The sequence below is a fragment of the Stegostoma tigrinum genome, chromosome 5 (genome assembly GCF_030684315.1).
Source record: "Stegostoma tigrinum isolate sSteTig4 chromosome 5, sSteTig4.hap1, whole genome shotgun sequence".
In the NCBI taxonomy this organism is placed as follows: Eukaryota; Metazoa; Chordata; class Chondrichthyes; order Orectolobiformes; family Stegostomatidae; genus Stegostoma; species Stegostoma tigrinum.
Window position 1 is genome coordinate 113756476 of NC_081358.1, and position 20378 is coordinate 113776853.

General features: G+C 45.5%; 1 protein-coding gene across 3 annotated transcripts in view; it reads left to right on the top strand.

Annotated features, from left to right (window-relative positions):
• LOC125451651 (receptor-type tyrosine-protein phosphatase mu-like) overlaps positions 1-20378 on the top strand; it is an 820886-nt gene that overhangs the window by 759872 nt on the left and 40636 nt on the right. For all 3 annotated transcript variants that reach the window (XM_059646218.1, XM_059646219.1, XM_059646220.1), the window contains 2 exons: positions 16234-16350; positions 19238-19392. In XM_059646218.1, the coding sequence (XP_059502201.1) occupies positions 16234-16350; positions 19238-19392 (272 nt within the window). The remainder of the gene's footprint in view (positions 1-16233; positions 16351-19237; positions 19393-20378) is intronic.

Sequence of the window (20378 nt, forward strand, 5' to 3'; positions counted from 1 at the left end):
GGATGAACTGTTTGATTTTGATGAAGTTGTAGATCTAGATCCAGGGACTTTCTTAAGTATCCATTAAGGTGGGGAGAATAGACCAGGTGAACCTTTTGTTGACAGAGATGTGCGATGTTGTTTTAGCATGTTGAGATTGTCTCAACTACCATGGTTGTATTTATCAGAGCTGTCAAAATTGGAGCAGAGTTTTCTGAGCAGGTTGTTGGGTACAGAGTGCTTTGAACCATGAGATGAAACCTCTCAATAAAACAGATCTCCATTTTCAGATTTTTATTCATGGAGCATCAACTAGGCAGACAAAATCCTTAAAGAAGAGCTATGTATGCTTAATAAGGTTTACATATAATGATCATGACATGCACTCTCCTCAGTGCCCTATTCACTTTTTTCTATTTATTTTCTGGTTTGCAAGAAATACACTTATTAAAACATAGCTTTGTAACACTCAATGATCAAGCTTATCGATCAAATCTTAACACCACAGTGAGGGAAAAAAGCAACTACAAGGGCAGTTCAAAAACTAGCAACATCTTTCCTATGAGACAAATCTTAGCTGTTTTCCACCTAGACTGTGTCTGTGAGTTAATATCCCTCTCTCCGAGCCCACCTGTACTCCCTAATCAATTTTTAGATATTACTAATAGAGCAATGTTCAGGTTTGAGATTCCCAAAGGTGAGTGTGCACCTGCTATCAATGATTCAGGTCATTCAGGAACTACATGCTGGGATTTGGCTCATCTATCATGCCTGTCATGTTCAAATTGTTGCTCATGAACATGGGCACAGTTTCCTGGTTGTATGCCACTTCCGAAGGATGGTTGTCTGAGACTTCTCCCCGAAACAGCTGCCCTATCTATTGCTGCTGTTCAAGGCGCACAGAAGCTCTGTTTTGGCTGCTTTCATATAACAAACCCACACAAGATGCCATAACCCATTTATCGAACAGCATATCACACAGCCACTCACATCTGCCCCACTTGTGCTGGGACTAAAACCTCTGATAGACTGTTAACAAAGATCCATCTGCTGCCTCTGCCAACATTCCTATTACTGTGAACAGCAAAACCTCAAGTGGCAATTTTACTTAATGATTTTTCAATATGTTTAGCTGTAAAATATATTTGGTTTAATGGACAGCTCATCAGTAGCCTGCTGTTTGCTCAGATGGTGAAATGGCATATTTCAGCAACCTTAGAAAAGCTATCATCTTAGTACCCAGCAAATCATCATTTTGTATATCAGGCTTATTTTAGCCTGTGGTACCAGCTGCCTAAGAAATACTTATTAGAATTTTCTTTTTGGCACAATTCCTCGAGTATCTTTTCATACTGAGTGTATGCTGAACTGATAAATAATCTGTAAACATAAAACATAGCCCCAAGAGTAGGCCGTTTGGCCCTTCAAGTCTGCTCTGCAATTCACTCAGATAATGGCCAATTTGAAAATCCACTTTCCTGCCTTTACCCCCATAACCCTTGACTCCCTTACTGATTAAACATAAATATCTGTCAGCCTTGAATATACTTAGTGACCCAGCCTTGCCTGCCCTTTGTGGTAAAGAATTTCACAGATTTACTGCCCTCTAATTCCTTCTCATCTCTGCCTGAAATGGATGATCCCATACTCTGGGATTATCTCCTCAGTTCCTAGACCATCCCACAAGGGGAGGCAACCTTACTGCATCTGCCTTGTCAAGTCCCCTAACAATCTTATACATTTCCAAAATGTCTCTTTTCATTCTCCAAAACTGCAATGAGTGCAGGTCTGACCTATTCAATTTCCACTCATAAGGCAGTCGCTCCATATCTGTATAGTCTGTTACTAATGTACATCCAATCCAAGGCTGTTCCTCTTTTTCATGAACATACTGTCCGTTGGCAATGCTACTTGGCCTGGTGGAACCCACTGGGATCGCATTCACTGGTTTTCTTCAGTGGAATCCAAGATTATGGAAATTAATGAACCATCTAAACCTGTCAATCTCACCCTGACTATGTTCATTTAAAATTACCCCCATAGAGAGTTACTTTCATCTGTATGCTGACAACTATCAGCTCTGTTTTTCTCTACTAGCTCTTCGAAAAGCTTCACTGTGCCATCAAACTGGTTATCCATCATTCACACTTAGATAATTTATTTTGTCCTCTGACTAAACAAGGGAAAAACTGAAGCAATTATCAGTGACCCCCCACCATAGATGTCACACCACCACTAATTGCATTCACTTCCCTATTTACCATCTTAGGTTAAATAAAACTGTTGGTAGTCTTGATATCTTGTTTACTACTAAACTCTGCTTCTCACCATATGTCTACTTGCTTTTTAGTACTTTGGCCTGCCTTCTGATTAAATATTCATGAGCATTATTTTCACCTAGAATCAAATCAACCAAAACATTGTTGAATGGTGAAATAGGTTCCAAGGTCGAAAGACCGACTCCTGCTTCTGAGTCAAAGTCCTACATCCTGTGTCCCAATCATCCTCCATGTCTGGTCAATTTTAGTTCATAGAAAACTGCTGTTCACATCCTACACTTCCATCTAGAGACAGTAAGAACTGCAGATGCTGAAGTCAGAGATAACACAGCATGGAGCTGGAGGAACACAGCAGGCCAGGCAGCATCGGAGGAGCAGGAAGGTTGACATTTTGCATCGGTACCCTTCTTCAGGAAGAGGGGTCCCGACCCAAAACATCAACGTTTCTGCTCCTCTGACGCTGCCTTACCTGCTGTGTTCCTCCAGCTCAATACTGCACTTCTATCGAGTCATGTTCTTTTCATCTCTTTTATCCTCAAAAGATCTGCAGTGACCTTTTGTACACAAAATCCTCGGATTTACTGTTTTAATACCTGTATTTAAATCACTCCACCATTTTCATTAACTTATTGCTCTAAACATTCTGACGACCTACATACCCTCCTCTGAATTTGATTGCTTGGACTCTCTAAGTCAGCAAAGGCCCTTTGGAGTGCAATCTAGGGACGAAATGTTCCCAACGTAGAAGTGCTTTGGGCTTGGGGTCTGTATGCAGGTCTCTATGAGGCATTTGTCCATCAAGGGATGATGGGGGTAGACTTTGCAAGCAGGAAGAGGCAATCAGAGCTCTGAATGTTGTCGGTGACTGACACCCCACCAGAAGAGTTGGGTACAACTGATGCAGGAGAGAGGATGAAAGGGCACACCGAGATGTTGGTACTATCTGAAGGTCTCTTCTATTGTCTCAAGTAGGTTTGGTTACCAGTGGTGAAGGGGCAAACTTATCCATGTAACCTCAGCCCCAGCCCCCTGATCCCCACAGTTCTTGGGGCAACGATTAAAAAGTGTTCTGGCCAGCCCTATTAATATTTAATTATTCTTAACAAGGCACTGACCTCTGTCAATCAGATCCTGCCTCAAAATCAGGATCAGCTCTGACAATGTCTTAAGCCTGCCTCCTTGTGATTGATAAAATATGTATCAAAACGAAATCTCGTAAGTTGGTAGCAAAACCATACCTTTGACACTGAATTGCCAATCAAAAACTCAAGAGAGCTCAACAAATCAAAGATAATTTTGGGAATGTCAGACTGCCACAGGCCCAATAGGAACCAAGACATTTTTCTTACCCTGAATGCAGTACAATATTGTCAGCCCATTAACCAGTCTCGTCTGACAACTCCTGGTTACAGCAGTGACATTAAAAATACTGGACATCTGATGTTTTTCTTAGTATTTGAAGATAACTCATCAATTGATGGAAATGACAGAATAGAATTCCATATAGTCCAACAGATTTAAAGCTGCAGGGAAACCATTACTATTTTTCTTTCATTAAATGAATAACAGCCAGCAAAGAATCCGAATGAATTATCTGCGTGGTGTGAAATCTCAGTGTTAAAGCCTCGGATATTAGTTTAGTGGGTGAGTGCATGCTTTGTGTGGCACTTTTAACATTAAACCTTTCAGAATTTCAAAAATCCTTTCAGTCAATGTGGAGCTTGAAAGCAAGAAAAGTAATGAATACAGCTCAGTTGCTATGTCTTTGTCCACAATTTTATTGGAGGCATTAAGCCATGGCCTCAGATCTTGGTAGATATGATGGTCACTGGAATTGCTATGTATTTAGAAAGAAATATTAGCACATTCAGTACAATGAGGTAGGGGAACAATTAAAAGGAAATAAAATAGTGTCAATCTGTTGTCAATTGTGCTGTGAGAGCAAGTACTCAATTGTTACAGAAGGAGCACTGAAATTGCAGAGGACGGACAAATATTTAGTCCCAGTCTCCACCATACAGTCATAGAGATGTACAGCATGCAAACAGACCAATTTGTCCATGCCAAACAGACATCCTAAATCAATCTGGTCCCATTTGCCAGCATTTGACCCATATCCCTCTGAACCCTTCCTATTCATATACTCATCCAGATGCCTTTTCAATGTTGTAATTGTACCAGCCTCACCCACATCCTCTGGCAGCTCATTCAATACACGCACCGCCCTCTGCATGAAAAGGTTGCCCCTTAGGTCCATTTGAAATCTTTCCCCTTTCACCTTAAACCTATACCGTCTAATTTTGGACTCCCCTATCCTGAAAAAAAAGACCTTGGCTACTCATACCATCCATGCCCCTTCTGATTTTATAAACTTCTGTCCAAACACGAGCAAGGCAACTGGGCTCCAAAGTTGAGAATGACAACCCCTGAAATCAAGGCCATATTTAACTGAGTACAGCATCAAGGAGCCCTCTCAAAATTTCAATCAGCAAATATTCTGCAGTAATTAAAAGCACCCCGAAACACAAAGGCACATAGTGTGGTTGTTAAGGATCAATCATCTTAGCTCCAGGACAGCTCGGCAGGAAATCCTCAGATAGTTATTTTCCTAATCAACCTATTTAGACAGATGTTATTGCACATCTCTGGAGCAGGTGGGATTTAGACACAGGTCTCCTGGTCACAGGAGTAGGGACACTACCACTAAACCACAAGAGCCCTGAGTTCCTCAGGGTAGTGTCCTCGGCTAACCATCTTCAGCTGCTTTACCAGTGTTCTTCCTTCTATCATATGGTCAGAAGTGGGAATGTTCACATGAAGAGAAAAGCTTCATGAATCTGACCAAAATGACAATTCTTGGAGAAATTCAGCACCTCTGCCTCTGAATCCACTATATTTTTCCTTCCGTTGTGACAAGTGTCAATCATGTGATGGGAGAAATTTACCTTGACTTATAAATTACCTTTTTCTTGTGTTTATCACTTGATGATCTGTGAGGGGGTTGTAGCCACACACTGTAATTGAAAAGCTAACACAGCCACCGCCACAGTAGTCAAACCTCTTTGTGGTCTGTAATTTCTATGGCTACCTGACAGATTTTAAAATATTAACCTGTCACTCCTTTTGATGATCTTTCGGCCTGCCCTGCCTTTCCAGAATATTCTGACTTCATGAGAACAGATGTCAAACAGCTTCCCTTTTACCAGAGAGGACTGTTACATTTTTTTTACGTTTTTTTAAATTGGAAGATTGTATTTTCTTTTCACTCCACTCAGAACATACTTCTATTGCTGCTGTAGGTTGACTGGTGACTGATGGACAAATCGTCCAATAATGGAGCAAGATGATTAGAAGTAGCATGAAAGTGCCCAACCTTCAGCAGCAGACTATGAGCAAAATCAAAGTCACTTCGGGAACCATATAATAGAACAACGGTTTTAATTTTGTATTTTCATGGCTGTAATTTGTTTAAAAATTAAAGTTTAATAGCCTGATTAATGAAGGAACCTTATTGGCTGGATCAGTGAAAGCAACATTCTAATGACACACTAATGAAATCCTTGCTGGTAATCAATACGCTCCTGGCAATTTGCTGTTTTGAAATAACATCTGCCTGGTGAAGAGCTTTTTGATTGCTGTGTTGGCAACAGTGTATCAGCCTGCAGGGCTTATAAGGGGCAAGTGCACTGAATTGAGATTTAAACCTTGTAGGTAATAAAGAGAGGCACCTTATCACTCTTTCTCAGTCACTGTTTATTATTCCATTTTATGCTCAAGAGTGATCAATTAGAGTTGTTTGCAGTACTTGGAGAGTCTAAGAAGCACTTTGTCCACTATTCCTACACTAATTATCTTGTTTTGCCAGTTGAAATAATTAATGGGGAAATCAACTAATAATAAACTCCCCTCATTTATTATGTTGAGCATAACATTGTCATTGAGACTAATAAAACACAGAAGAGACTCTTTAGCACATGGAACCTGCCCTCACTTATCTACATTAGTCCATTATTCCAGCACTTGGACCAGAACCTTCAAAACCCATCTGGTTCACAAATGTCCTTCAGGGAAGGACATCTGCCACCCTCAAATGTTCTGGCCTACAAATGACTTCAGAACCACAACAATGTGGTTCAATCTTATCTACTGTCTGAAATGGTCCAGAAAGTCACACTGCCGTATCAATTGCTATGAAGTCTCAATGAAGAAATGAAACCAGACAGACCACCTGGCTATCAACCTAGGCACCAGAAAAGACAACAGCAGAAACAGTCCTGTTGACACTGCAAAGTCCTCCTTCCTAACATCTGGGGACTAGGAGCAAAATTGGGAGAGCTGTCTCACAGACTAGTCGAGCAACAGCCCAACATAGTTATAATCATGGAATCATGCTTGACCTACAATATCCCAGACACCACCACCATCATCCCTGACCATGTCCTGTCCCAAAGGCAGAACAGACTCAGCAGAAGTGGCAGCACAGTGATTATACACAGAGGAGGGATTATGCCCAAGCAGTCCTCAACATTGACTCTGGATTCCATGAAGTCTCATGGCTTCAGGTTAAACATGGGCAAGGAAGCCTCCTGCTGATTACCATGTACTGTTCTCCCCGAACTGAAGCATCAGTACTCCTCCATGTTGGTAGAAGTACTGAGGGTGGCAAAGTCGCAAAATGTATTCTGGGTGGGGGATTTCAATGTCCACCACCTAGACTGACTTAGCAGCAACAGCGATACTGATCAAGCTGGCTGGGTCCTAAACGACATAGCTGCCAGACTGTGTCCGGGGAGGTGGTGAGGGAACCAACAACAGGCAAAAACATACTTGACCTCATCCTTACCAGTCGGCTGACTACAGATGCATTTGTCCATGGCACTATTGGTAATAATGATTATAACACAGCTTTTGTAAAGACAAAGTCCTGCCTTCACATTGTGAATACCGTCCATCGCATTGTGTAGCACGATCACTGTGCTAAATGGGACAGACTTCGCACTGATCTAGCAACACAAGACTGGGCGTCCATGAGCCACTGTGGGCCATCAACAGCAACAGAATTATACACCAGCACAATCTGTAAACTCACGGCCCACATATCCCCCATTCAATCATTACCAACAAGCTAGGGGATCAACCCTGGCTCAATGGAGAGTGCAGGTGGGCATTCCAGGAGCAGTATCAGGCATACCTGAAGTTGAGGTGTCAACCTGATGAAGCCACCAAACAGGACGACTTGCACGCCAAACAACATAAGCAGCAAGTGGTAGACAGAACCAAGTGACCCAAAAGCCAACAGATCAGATCTAATCTTTGCAGCCCCGCCACATTCAGTTGTGAATGGTGGTGGACAATTGAACAACTCACTGGAGGATTCACATATATCCCCATCCTCAATAATGGAAGACCCCAGCACATCAATGCAACGCATAAGACTGAAGCTTTCGCAGCAATCTTCAGCCAGAAGTGCTGAGTGATGAACAATCCTGACCTCCTCCAGTGGTCCCCAGCATTACAGTCTTCAGCCACTTTGATTCACTCCTCATGATATCAACATATGGTTAGAAACACAGGATACTCCAAAGCCTATTAGCCTGAAGAGCAATCTGACAATAGTACTGGAGACTTGTGTCCTTTCTACAAAAAGCAGGACCAATCCAACCCAGCCAATTACCATCCCATCAGTCTATTGTCAATCATCAGTAAAGTGATGGAAGACGTCATTAACAGTGCATTCCAGCAGCAACTGCTCAGCAATAACCTGCTCAGTGATGTCCAGTTTAGGTTCTGCCAGGGCCACTCAGCTTCTAACCTCCTGACAGCCTCGGGTTCAAACATGGACAAAAGAGCTGAATTCCAGAGGAGAAGCGAGAGTGACGGCCCTTGACATCAAGGCTGCATTTGACAAAGTGTGACATCAAGGACGCTTTGGGTGTCAGGATATCAGGTGTCAAAATCTCCATTGGTTGGGGTCATACCCAGCACATACGAAGGTGGTCGCGATTGTTGAAGGTCAGTCATTGCAAATCCAAGACAAACTGTTGTAATGTGTGCAGCTGTAGTGCACAGTGTACACTGTTCATTTATAACAGACTCAAATTTAAATCTTTATAACCCTTTAAAACACAGGACTAACTTCAAAAATGGGGTCACCAAAGCAAGAGGGAGAGGCTGGCACATTTGCTTTGTTATTAATGCATTTGATTTGGGCAGCTTCGGTATTTGTTTACGTTTACTCAAATGAATAAAACCCATCACAGGTGGAGCCCAGAGAGGCCCAGTATTAGCAAAACAGCCAACAGTGTTTCATGCAAATATGTAGTAGCACTTAATCAGCCATGATTGTCCAAAGGTTATTTTCCAATCTATTTCTACCTTATTTCCTGACTTCTCAGACGCTATTTCTTAAGTTTGGCTTCAGTCGCTGGTAAATTCTCCATCTGCCAATTTGTTACACCTTCTTTTCCAGCAGCTCATCTCTTCATCTCTAGGTCTTCCAGTTTCCCTTTCTGTTCTCTCATTACACTTTTCCTATTGTCTTGTACATGTGTCACTTCTGCCAGACTGCTCTATTTCTTCAAAAATAGATGTGGAATGTTGGAAATTTAAAACAAAATCAGAAAACGCTGGGGAAGAAACTTTGGAAGGTTCGGAAGCATATCTGGTTACACTTCAAGCTTATGACTGTGAGAAGTGTGAAAAGTTAGAGATGTATTCGTGGATTTTGAACAAAAGTTAGTTAGGATAAGGATAAAAGGAATCTTTGTAGAACAGAAGATAAGGGAGACTGAACTGCACAAAGGTTAGTCCTCCAGGGACAAAGGGGAATGGGGATGGGACAAGGAAAGAAGGAACTGTACCTAGCCAAGCTGAGCTATTGACTGAGAAGAAATGAAAACAAACTGAGCATTGCACAATGGCTGAATGGTTAGCATTGCCTCACAGCACCAGGGACCTGGGTTTGATTCCAGCTTTGAGTCCCTGTGCGGAATTTGCATGTTCTCCCTATGGCGGCATGGGTTTCATCCACATGCTTTAGTTTCCTCCCACAATCCAAAGATGTGTATGCCACGCTAAATTGCCCAGTAGTGTTCAGGGATGTGAAAGCCATGGGAAATGGGGAGTTATGGGGATCAAGTTGGGGATGGATCTGGGTGGGATGTTCTTGTGAGAGTCAGTGCAGACATGATGGGCCAAATGGTCTCTTTCTGCACTGTAGGGATTCTATGATTCTACAATTCTAATCTATCTCTGCAGGAGTTCCACAGAGTAGTGTCCTGGGCCTAACCATCTTCAGCTGCTTCGTAAATGACCTTCCCTCCATCTTCAGGTCAGAAGTGGGAATGTTCGCTAATAATTGAATGGTCATCACTGTTTGTAACTCTTCAGACACTGAAGTTGTCCATGTTCAAATACAATGAGATATGGATAATATCCAGGCTTGACAAATGGCGAGTTATATTCTTGCCACACAAATATCAGGCAATGACCATCTCCAATAAGAGATAATCTAAGCACTGCCCTTTGAGATTCAAAGGTGTTACCATCACTGAATCTCCCACTATCAATAGCCTGGGTGGTTACCATTGACAAGAAACTCAAATCTGCTTGCTATATGAATAGTGGCTACCTGAACAGGACAGAGGCCAGGAGTACTGTGGTGCGCAACTCACCTCCTAACTCCCCCAAAGCCTGTCAACCATCTGCAAGACACAAGCCAAGAGTGTGATGAAATACTCCCTACATGCCTGGATGTGTACAATTCCAACAACACTCAAGAGGATTGACACCATCGAGGACAAAGCAGCCCACATCCAGGAATATCCACTCCCTCCACCCCAATGCTCAATAGCAGCAGTTTGCACTATCTGCAAGATGCACTGTAGAAATTCACCAAAGATCCGTACACAGTAGTTTGCAAACCCACAACCACTTCCATATTGAAGGATAAAGAGAGAAAATGCATAGAAATGCCACCACATGTAAGTTTCCCTCCAAAGCACTCTCTATCCTGACTTGGAAGTATATCTCCATTCCTTCACTGTCACTGGGTCAATGTCCTAGAATTCCCTCCCCAAGGGATTGTGGATCTACCTCCAACATGTGGACCACAGCGGTTCAAGAAGGCAGCTCACCATCACCTTCTCAAGGTAATTAGAGATGAGCAATAAACGTTGACCCAGCCAGAAACACCCATGTCACACAAGCAAAAAAAAATAATATGACACACATGTCTATCTTTTCGAAGGTCTGTGTTTACCTTCTTCTTTCTTGACTAAAGCAAGCAGGCATCAAAAGACCAGGATCATTGCACATCCCAATGTGTCTGTGTTCCATGTGTCTATATCTAACATGTTGACCAGACCAATGTAAACCTTCAGTGGCTGAGGATCTATCCAAGAAAAGCTGAGGAGATGTGATGATCAGAAGGGTTAAAGGGAACTTCATTAGAAGTCAACCATGCCATCTTATTCTGTTAAAGCTAGGTTGCTGTCGAGCCCACTTTCTGCAGTGAACTTCTGCATACAAAGCATGATTCTAACCTACTGTTACAGCTGTACTCCACCAGGAAACTAGGCGTTGTTTAAGTTAATAATTCCAAAAGAGTTACTGTTTTTGATTTATTGAGCTCCATCCATTCTAATTATATCACATGTAGTCTTTGGGTGGGATTAGTGAGCTCCACACTCGACTTCATAGGGAGCAAAAGTATTTTGTATAGCTCCCGAGAATCCCAGTATTGATGCTCTCATTGTAATGTGTTTGTTGTTCTCGCTATCATGCAATAGACAATCTTGTTAACAAAGAATATCGCTTTCTCCTGTAAAGTGATCTATCATCTGCCACTGATCATTAAAAACAGGAACTGATACGGGTAATAAAGTGTGAAGCTGGATGAACACAGCAGGCCCAGCAGCATCTCAGGAACACAAAAGCTGACGTTTCGGGCCGAGACCCTTCATCAGAGACGGGGATGGGGAGAGGGTTCTGGAATAACTAGGGAGACAGGGGGAGGCGGACTGAAGATGGAGAGAAAAGAAGATAGGTGGAGAGGAGAGTATAGGTGGGGAGGTAGGGAGGGGATAGGTTAGTCCAGGGAAGACGGACAGGTCAAGGAGGTGGGATGAGGTTAGTAGGTCGGAAATGGAGGTGCAGCTTGAGGTGGGAGGAAGGGATGGGTGAAAGGAAGAACAGGTTAGGGAGGCAGAGACAGGCTGGGCTGGTTTTGGGATGCAGTGGGGGGAGGGGAGATTTTGAAGCTGGGGAAGTCCAAATTGATACCATTGGGCTGCAGGGTTCCCAAGCGGAATATGAGTTGCTGTTCCTGCAACCTTTGGGTGGCATCATTGTGGCACTGCAGGAAGCCATGATGGACATGCCATCTAAAGAATGGGAGGGGGAGTTAAAATGGTTCGCGACTGGGAGGTGCAGTTGTTTATTGCGAACCGAGCAGAGGTGTTCTGCAAAGCGGTCCCCAAGCCTCCGCTTGGTTTCCCCAATGTAGAGGAAGCCACACCGGGTACAATGGATACAGTATACCACAGTGGCAGATGTGCAGGTGAACCTCTGCTTAATATGGAAAGTCATCTTGGGGCCTGGGATGGGGGTGACGGAGGAGGTGTGGGGGCAAGTGTAGCACTTTCTGCGGTTGCAGGGGAAGGTGCCAGGTGTGGTGGGGATGAGGGGAGTGTGGAGCAAACAAGGGAGTCACGAAGAGAGTGGTCTCTCCGGAAGACAGACAAGGGTGGGGATGGAAAAATGTCTTTGGTGGTGGGGTTGGATTGTAGATGGCGGAAGTGTTGGAGGATGATGCGTTGTATCCGGAGGTTGGTGGGGTGGTGTGTGAGAACGAGGGGGATCCTCTTGGTCCGCCCACAACCTCCACAGCCAGCAACCCCAGAGAAGACAGGCACACTGAGCCCTGCCGAATCTTTACCATCCCCCCAGACCTCCCACTGACTGAGGACAAACGGTCAGTCCTAAGCAAGGGGCTCACCTTTGTCCCCCTACAACCACACATCAATGAATACCAGTCACGTTTGGACATCGAGCATTTTTTCCGCCGCCTTCGCCTCCACACTTACTTCTTCAACCGGGAGCCTAACCCTCCCTCCACTGACCCCTTGACCCGCCTCCAACACAAGTCCTCCTCCTGGACACCACCCCCAGGCCTCCTACCCTCCCTCGACCTCTTCATCTCCAACTGCCGTCGAGACATTAACTGCCTCAACCTCTCCACCCCTCTCACCCACTCCAACCTCTCCCCCGCAGAATGGGCAGCCCTCCGCTCCCTCCGCTCCAATCCCAACATCACCATCAAACCCGCAGACAAGGGTGGCGCAGTGGTAGTATGGCGCACTGACCTCTACATCGCAGAGGCCAGACGCCAACTCTCCGACACCACCTCCTACCGCCCCCTCGATCATGACCCCCCCCCAGCACCAAACCATCATCTCCAACACCATTCATGACCTCATCACCTCAGGGGACCTCCCACCCACAGCCTCCAACCTCATTGTTCCCCAACCCCACACGGCCCGTTTCTATCTCCTTCCCAAAATCCACAAACCTGCCTGCCCTGGTCGACCCATTGTCTCAGCCTGTTCCTGCCCCACCAAACTTATCTCCACCTATCTGGACTCCATTTTCTCCCCTTTGGTCCAGGAACTCCCTACCTACGTCCGTGACACCATCCACGCCCTCCACCTCCTCCAGAACTTTCAATTCCCTGTCCGCCAACACTTCATTTTCACCATGGACGCCCAGTCCCTATACTCCTGTATTCCTCATGCAGATGGCCCTCAAGGCCCTCTCCTTTTTCCTGTCCTGCAGGCCCGACCAGTCCCCCTCCACCAACACCCTCCTCCGCCTAGCCGAACTTGTCCTCACCCTCAACAACTTCTTTCGATTCCTCCCACTTCCTACAGACAAAGGGGGTGGCCATGGGCACCCGTATGGGCCCAAGCTATGCCTGCCTCTTTGTAGGTTACGTGGAACAGTCCGTCTTCCGCACTTACACAGGCCCCAAACCCCACCTCTCCCTCCGTTACATTGATGACTGTATCGGCGCCGCCTCTTGCTCCCCAGAGGAGCTCGAACAGTTCATCCACTTCACCAACACCTTCCACCCCAACCTCAAGTTCACCTGGGCCATCTCCAACACATCCCTCACCTTCCTGGACCTCTCATCTCAGGTAAGCAGCGAGAAACTGCCCATTTCAAGCCCACCGACACCCACACCTACCTAGAATACACCTCATCCCACCCACCCTCCAGTAAAAATTCCATCCCCTATTCCCAATTCCTCTGCCTCCGCCGCATCTGCTCCCAGGATGAGACATTCCACTCCTGCACATCCCAGATGTCCAAGTTCTTCAAGGACCGCAACTTTCCCCCCGCAGTGGTCGAGAACGCCCTTGACCGCGTCTCCCACATTTCCTGCAACACATCCCTCACACCCCGCCCCTGCCACAACCGCCCCAAGAGGATCCCCCTCATTCTCACACACCACCCCACCAACCACCGGATACAACGCATCATCCTCCAACACTTCCGCCATCTACAATCCGACCCCACCACCCAAGACATTTTTCCATCCCCACCCTTGTCTGCCTTCCAGAGAGACAACTCTCTCTGTGACTCCCTTGTTCGCTCCACACTCCCCTCCAACCCCACCACACCTGGCACCTTCCCCTGCAACCACAGGAATTGCTACACTTGCCCCCACACCTCCTCCCTCACCCTCATCCCAGGCCCCAAGATGACTTTCCATATTAAGCAGAGGTTCACCTGCACATCTGCCAATGTGGTATACTGTATCCGTTGTACCCGCTGTGGCTTCCTCCACATTGGGGAAACCAAGTGGAGGCTTGGGGACCGCTTTGCAGAACACCTCTGCTCAGTTCACAATAAACAACTGCACCTCCCAGTCGCAAACCATTTTAAGTCCCCCTCCCATTCTTTAGACAACATGTCCATCATGGACCTCCTGCAGTGCCACAATGATGCCACCCGAAGGTTGCAGGAACAGCAACTCATATTCTGCCTGGGAACCCTGCAGCCCAATGGTATCAATTTGGACTTCACCAGCTTCAAAATCTCCCCTTCCCCCACCGCATCCCAAAACCAGCCCAATTCGTCCCCTCTCCCCACTGCATCCCAAAACCAGCCCAGCCTGTCTCTGCCTCCCTAACCTGTTCTTCCTCTCACCCATCCCTTCCTACCACCTCAAGCCGCACCTCCATTTCCTACCTACTAACCTCATCCCACCTCCTTGTCCTGTCCGTATTCCCTGGACTGACCTATCCCCTCCCTACCTCCCCACCTATACTCTCCTCCCCACCTATCTTCTTTTCTCTCCATCTTCAGTCCACCTCCCTCTCTCTCCCTATTTATTCCAGAACCCTCTCCCCATCCCCCTCTCTGATGAAGGGTCTAGGCCCGAAACGTCAGCTTTTGTGCTCCTGAGATGCTGCTTGGCCTGCTGTGTTCATCCAGCCTCAGACTTTGTTATCTCGGATTCTCCAGCATCAGCAGTTCCCATTATACCTGATATGGGTATTGACAAAAGAGGATTTGTATTGATGGTAGCAAAATGCCTCAAACAACCCTTCCACCTACCAGAGGTGGCAGACACAACAGACAGTAGACAGTTGACAATAGATGCAGGAGTAGGCCATTCATTCCTTCGAGCCAGCACCACCATTCGTTATGATCATGGCTGATCATCCACAATCAGTAATCCTGTTCCTGCCTTATCCCCATAACCCTTCATTCCACTACCTTTAAGAGCACTATCCATCTCTTTCTTGAAAATATCCAGAGACTTGGCCTCCACTGCCTTCTGGGGCAGAGCATTCCATATATCCACCACTCTTTGGGTGAAGAAGTTTTTCCTCAACTCTGTTCTAAATGGCCTACCCCTTATTTTTAAACTGTGTCCTCTGGTTCTGAGGTGCCATGAGGTGCCAGCAGTAACAATCAGGGTAATATGACACTAGGTAGCAAGATGCTAAAAAGCCAATGGCATAAGAAAACCAAACTCAGTAGTCGGGAGCTTAATGCTTCAGTGGGTGCCTTACATGAAGGAGTGACAGAATCGAGATGGGTTTCATTTTAAAACTCCATGTCGATTGCACCTAACCAAGCCTGAAGGGTTTCGCAGAAGTTCATGAGATATTCTGAAGATCATGGCCTTTCAGTGAAATTGAGAACAGCTTTTGACTTACACCAGGGCTGAAATGTATACCTTCTTAATGTCTTACAGTAAAACAATTCATTAAAATAAGATTCATCCACTCCTGGGTATGCTATTCAGAATTGATTCTACTCACAAAGTACAAGAGGCATGCTGGCTTTGCTGAGATCCTTAGCTTTGCTTTTACTTCAAGAAGGAAGGAGGGGAATGATGTAAGAAACTCGTCCCGATCTAATGTGGCAATTGAATGCATTACAGGTCAATAATGAGAACTTAAAATGCCAACAATTTAAATTTCAGAAAACTGCCAATTTCCAGACCATTGAAGCTCAGTGAACTTCACAGGAATATTAATATACAGATCAATGCTTCCATCTGAATAATGTCAGGATTATGCAAATTAGGAGAAGGATGCATTTTCTGTTCAGGTGCAAGATTCAATGCAAATACTCTGAACTGCAATGTTTTTGATGGCTGTTTTTGTGGGAAGTTTGCAGGATAAAGTACAATTTCACAAATCTATCAAAGTAGCAACTCAAACTAGTGAAGAGATAAATTTCTGCTGCACTAGATCAAGACTCAGGAGATTTCGAGGTAATGGATAAAATCATCTCCTAAGGCCATATCTGCATTATCAAAGGAAGCTGAATCAGTGACAATTTCGAGCTTTCTTTTTTAAATTTCTGAAGACAAATTCACTTTTTTCATCTATGTGGAATATAAAAAGAGGAAAAATCTGCAGTCTCAGGTAATTTTAAAATTGCTCTCTGCTAACAGGTGAAGTGCTGCAAGTATTGGCCTGATGACACTGAAATTTATGGAGACATTAAAGTAACACTTATTGAGACGGAGCTGCTGGCTGAATATGTGATAAGGACATTTGCAGTAGAGAAGGTAAACCTTTTGAACGCACAAACTTGGAATAAAAGACTGTATTGATTTCAAACTGATGGCTGGAAAAATCTTACAGTGAAATCTACACATGGTCGCATCATATTTGCTTCTTTCTTTGTCCCAGTCCAAACACATCTTGTCTGGTCAATTTCCATTGCTACTAAGCAACAGCTTAAAAAGGATTAAGTAATTACATTATGATTTGAAGGGTCAAGATTTGCTAAATGATGTGCACTAATTATTGTCAGAGTAGTAACAAAAATAGAAATTGCTGGAAAAGCTCAGCAGGTCTGGCAGCATCTGTAAAGAGAAATCAGAGTTAACATTTTGAGTCCGGTCACCCTTCCTCAGAGGAACACAAACTCTGACTCCTCTCCACATGATCATAAGCTGCCTGCTGAGATTTTCCAGCAACTTCTGTTTTCGTTTCTGATTTACAGAATCCGCAGTTCCTTCAGTTTTCATTTAGTATCAGAGTAGTGTTTGAATCTTAGATAATAAAATGTGAGGCTGGATGAACACAGCAGGCCAAGCAGCATCTCAGGAGCACAAAAGCTGACGTTTCGGGCCTAGACCCTTCATCAGAGAGGGGGATGGGGGGAGGGAACTGGAATAAATAGGGAGAGAGGGGGAGGCGGACCGAAGATGGAGAGTAAAGAAGATAGGTGGAGAGGGTGTAGGTGGGGAGGTAGGGAGGGGATAGGTCAGTCCAGGGAAGACGGACAGGTCAAGGAGGTGGGATGAGGTTAGTAGGTAGCGGGGGGTGCGGCTTGGGGTGGGAGGAAGGGATGGGTGAGAGGAAGAACCGGTTAGGGAGGCAGAGACAGGTTGGACTGGTTTTGGGATGCAGTGGGTGGGGGGGAAGAGCTGGGCTGGTTGTGTGGTGCAGTGGGGGGAGGGGATGAACTGGGCTGGTTTAGGGATGCAGTGGGGGAAGGGGAGATTTTGAAACTGGTGAAGTCCACATTGATACCATATGGCTGCAGGGTTCCCAGGCGGAATATGAGTTGCTGTTCCTGCAACCTTCGGGTGGCATCATTGTGGCAGTGCAGGAGGCCCATGATGGACATGTCATCAAGAGAATGGGAGGGGGAGTGGAAATGGTTTGCGACTGGGAGGTGCAGTTGTTTGTTGCGAACTGAGCGGAGGTGTTCTGCAAAGCGGTCCCCAAGCCTCCGCTTGGTTTCCCCAATGTAGAGGAAGCCGCACCGGGTACAGTGGATGCAGTATACCACATTGGCAGATGTGCAGGTGAACCTCTGCTTAATGTGGAATGTCATCTTGGGGCCTGGGATGGGGGTGAGGGAGGAGGTGTGGGGACAAGTGTACAAGTTCCACCACACCCGGCACCTTCCCCTGCAACCGCAGGAAATGCTACACTTGTCCCCACACCTCCTTGGGGCCTGGGATGGGGGTGAGGGAGGAGGTGTGGGGACAAGTGTACAAGTTCCACCACACCCGGCACCTTCCCCTGCAACCGCAGGAAATGCTACACTTGTCCCCACACCTCCTCCCTCACCCCCATCCCAGGCCCCAAGATGACATTCCACATTAAGCAGAGGTTCACCTGCACATCTGCCAATGTGGTATACTGCATCCACTGTACCCGGTGCGGCTTCCTCTACATTGGGGAAACCAAGCGGAGGCTTGGGGACCGCTTTGCAGAACACCTCCGCTCAGTTCGCAACAAACAACTGCACCTCCCAGTCGCAAACCATTTCCACTCCCCCTCCCATTCTCTTGATGACATGTCCATCATGGGCCTCCTGCACTGCCACAATGATGCCACCCGAAGGTTGCAGGAACAGCAACTCATATTCCGCCTGGGAACCCTGCAGCCATATGGTATCAATGTGGACTTCACCAGTTTCAAAATCTCCCCTTCCCCCACTGCATCCCTAAACCAGCCCAGTTCATCCCCTCCCCCCACTGCACCACACAACCAGCCCAGCTCTTCCCCCCCACCCACTGCATCCCAAAACCAGTCCAACCTGTCTCTGCCTCCCTAACCGGTTCTTCCTCTCACCCATCCCTTCCTCCCACCCCAAGCCGCACCCCCAGCTACCTACTAACCTCATCCCACCTCCTTGACCTGTCCGTCTTCCCTGGACTGACCTATCCCCTCCCTACCTCCCCACCTACACCCTCTCCACCTATCTTCTTTACTCTCCATCTTCGGTCCGCCTCCCCCTCTCTCCCTATTTATTCCAGTTCCCTCCCCCCATCCCCCTCTCTGATGAAGGGTCTAGGCCCGAAACGTCAGCTTTTGTGCTCCTGAGATGCTGCTTGGCCTGCTGTGTTCATCCAGCCTCACATTTTATTATCTTGGAATCTCCAGCATCTGCAGTTCCCATTATCTCTGATACAGTGTTTGAATCTTTATCACTTTATCAAAATTATTTCTTTCCAAGTACAGATTTGTAGTTCTTCTGAAGGCAAATGGAACTTTTTCTCCTTTTAATAGAGTTCTAGAAAATAATGCAAAGCAAAATTGCTACATTGATGTGGTTGACACATGGTGTGAATTCCCAATACAATTCCTGTTATCTCAATGTGAATTCCCAGTATCTCGGTGTGAATTCAACACAAATCCCTGTTATCTGATGTAATTGCCTCATCTCTCTGTTTGGATCCTTGCCACCAGTAAACAAATTCTCGCTATCTTAGTCCTGTTATTTCAATGTGAACTTCTGTCTCGTAACTGCAATGTTTCTTACACCAGAATCTAATTGTAATTTGACTTCATTTGAAATTTGCTCCTGAATTAGGAAGGCTCTTCTCCTTATCCATTATATTTATATTTTACCTCCCACTCAATATTGTTTCCCCCAGATTTAATTACACATTTCTGGAAGTAGCAAATTCAACTTTTTTCACCTTTTAACAGAGAGGAGCTCATGAGATTCGAGAGATTAGACAGCTCCACTTCACTGGATGGCCAGACCATGGTGTTCCATACCATGCTACCGGACTACTGGGCTTTGTGCGACGAGTAAAGACAAAAAATCCAGCAGGTGCTGGCCCGATCGTGGTGCATTGCAGGTAGGTCAGATGCTATAGCTCCGTTCGATAAGAGTTAGACTGACTATCTAATAGTTGTCTGGCTCAATCCTGGATTTTGGAAGAATACACAGCTTGATTCCACTTCAGTCCATTTTTAAGGACTCCTGTAGCATAGAGGTAGTGTCCCTGCTTCTGAGCCAGAAGATTCAAGTGTGGTAATCCTTGGGAATACAGCCCCAGTATTGCTTTTCTCACCAAAGCAGCTAGTCTGTAGTAAGGAAATCTCACAGTGGGCCCTACATTAAGTTCTGGAAGCAATGGTTTCAGTCATATACCACAGCACAGGGGATCCAAAATTGATTGCCATGCAGAAAGTAGAGGGTATAGTGGAAAGTAGAGTGACCTCGGTCTCTGAAGGGTCTAGGCCCGAAACGTCAGCTTTCCTGCTCCTGAGATGCTGCTTGGCCTGCTGTGTTCATCCAGCTCTACACCTTGTTATCTAAGACTCTGAAGACATTGGGAATTCATCAGGAACAGCAGTATTTTCGAGTGGTAATTGATTACAAGAAGGAGAGGAGCTCCAAATCTTCATGCAGGACAATTGATCTCACTCTACAGAAGACCCGAGCAACTCTATTTTATGCTTTCATACATTGCAATTATGCAATCCTACTAACTGTTAGAATGCAGTTGGTTACCTCAAGTCTATAAGTCAATTAACTCGGCGGTAACTACATCAAACCTGTAAATCAACTGACTAGGCTATCAGTTACATCAGGTTTGTAAAATTAATTACATCAAATACATAGTTCAATTAACTAGGCATGTAGATTACATCAGAGATAGTAGGATCACATAAAATCGTTGCATGTCTACTTGCCAGATTCAAACATGCAGTTCCCATTCGCTTATGTGGTCACTTGCTTATCTTGTAACCTTTGCCTCTGAATTTCATGGCCTGTTAATATTCTGCCATGCTTACTCATACCAGTTAGCAATTTACAAGGTTTCTGTGGTCTGGGTGG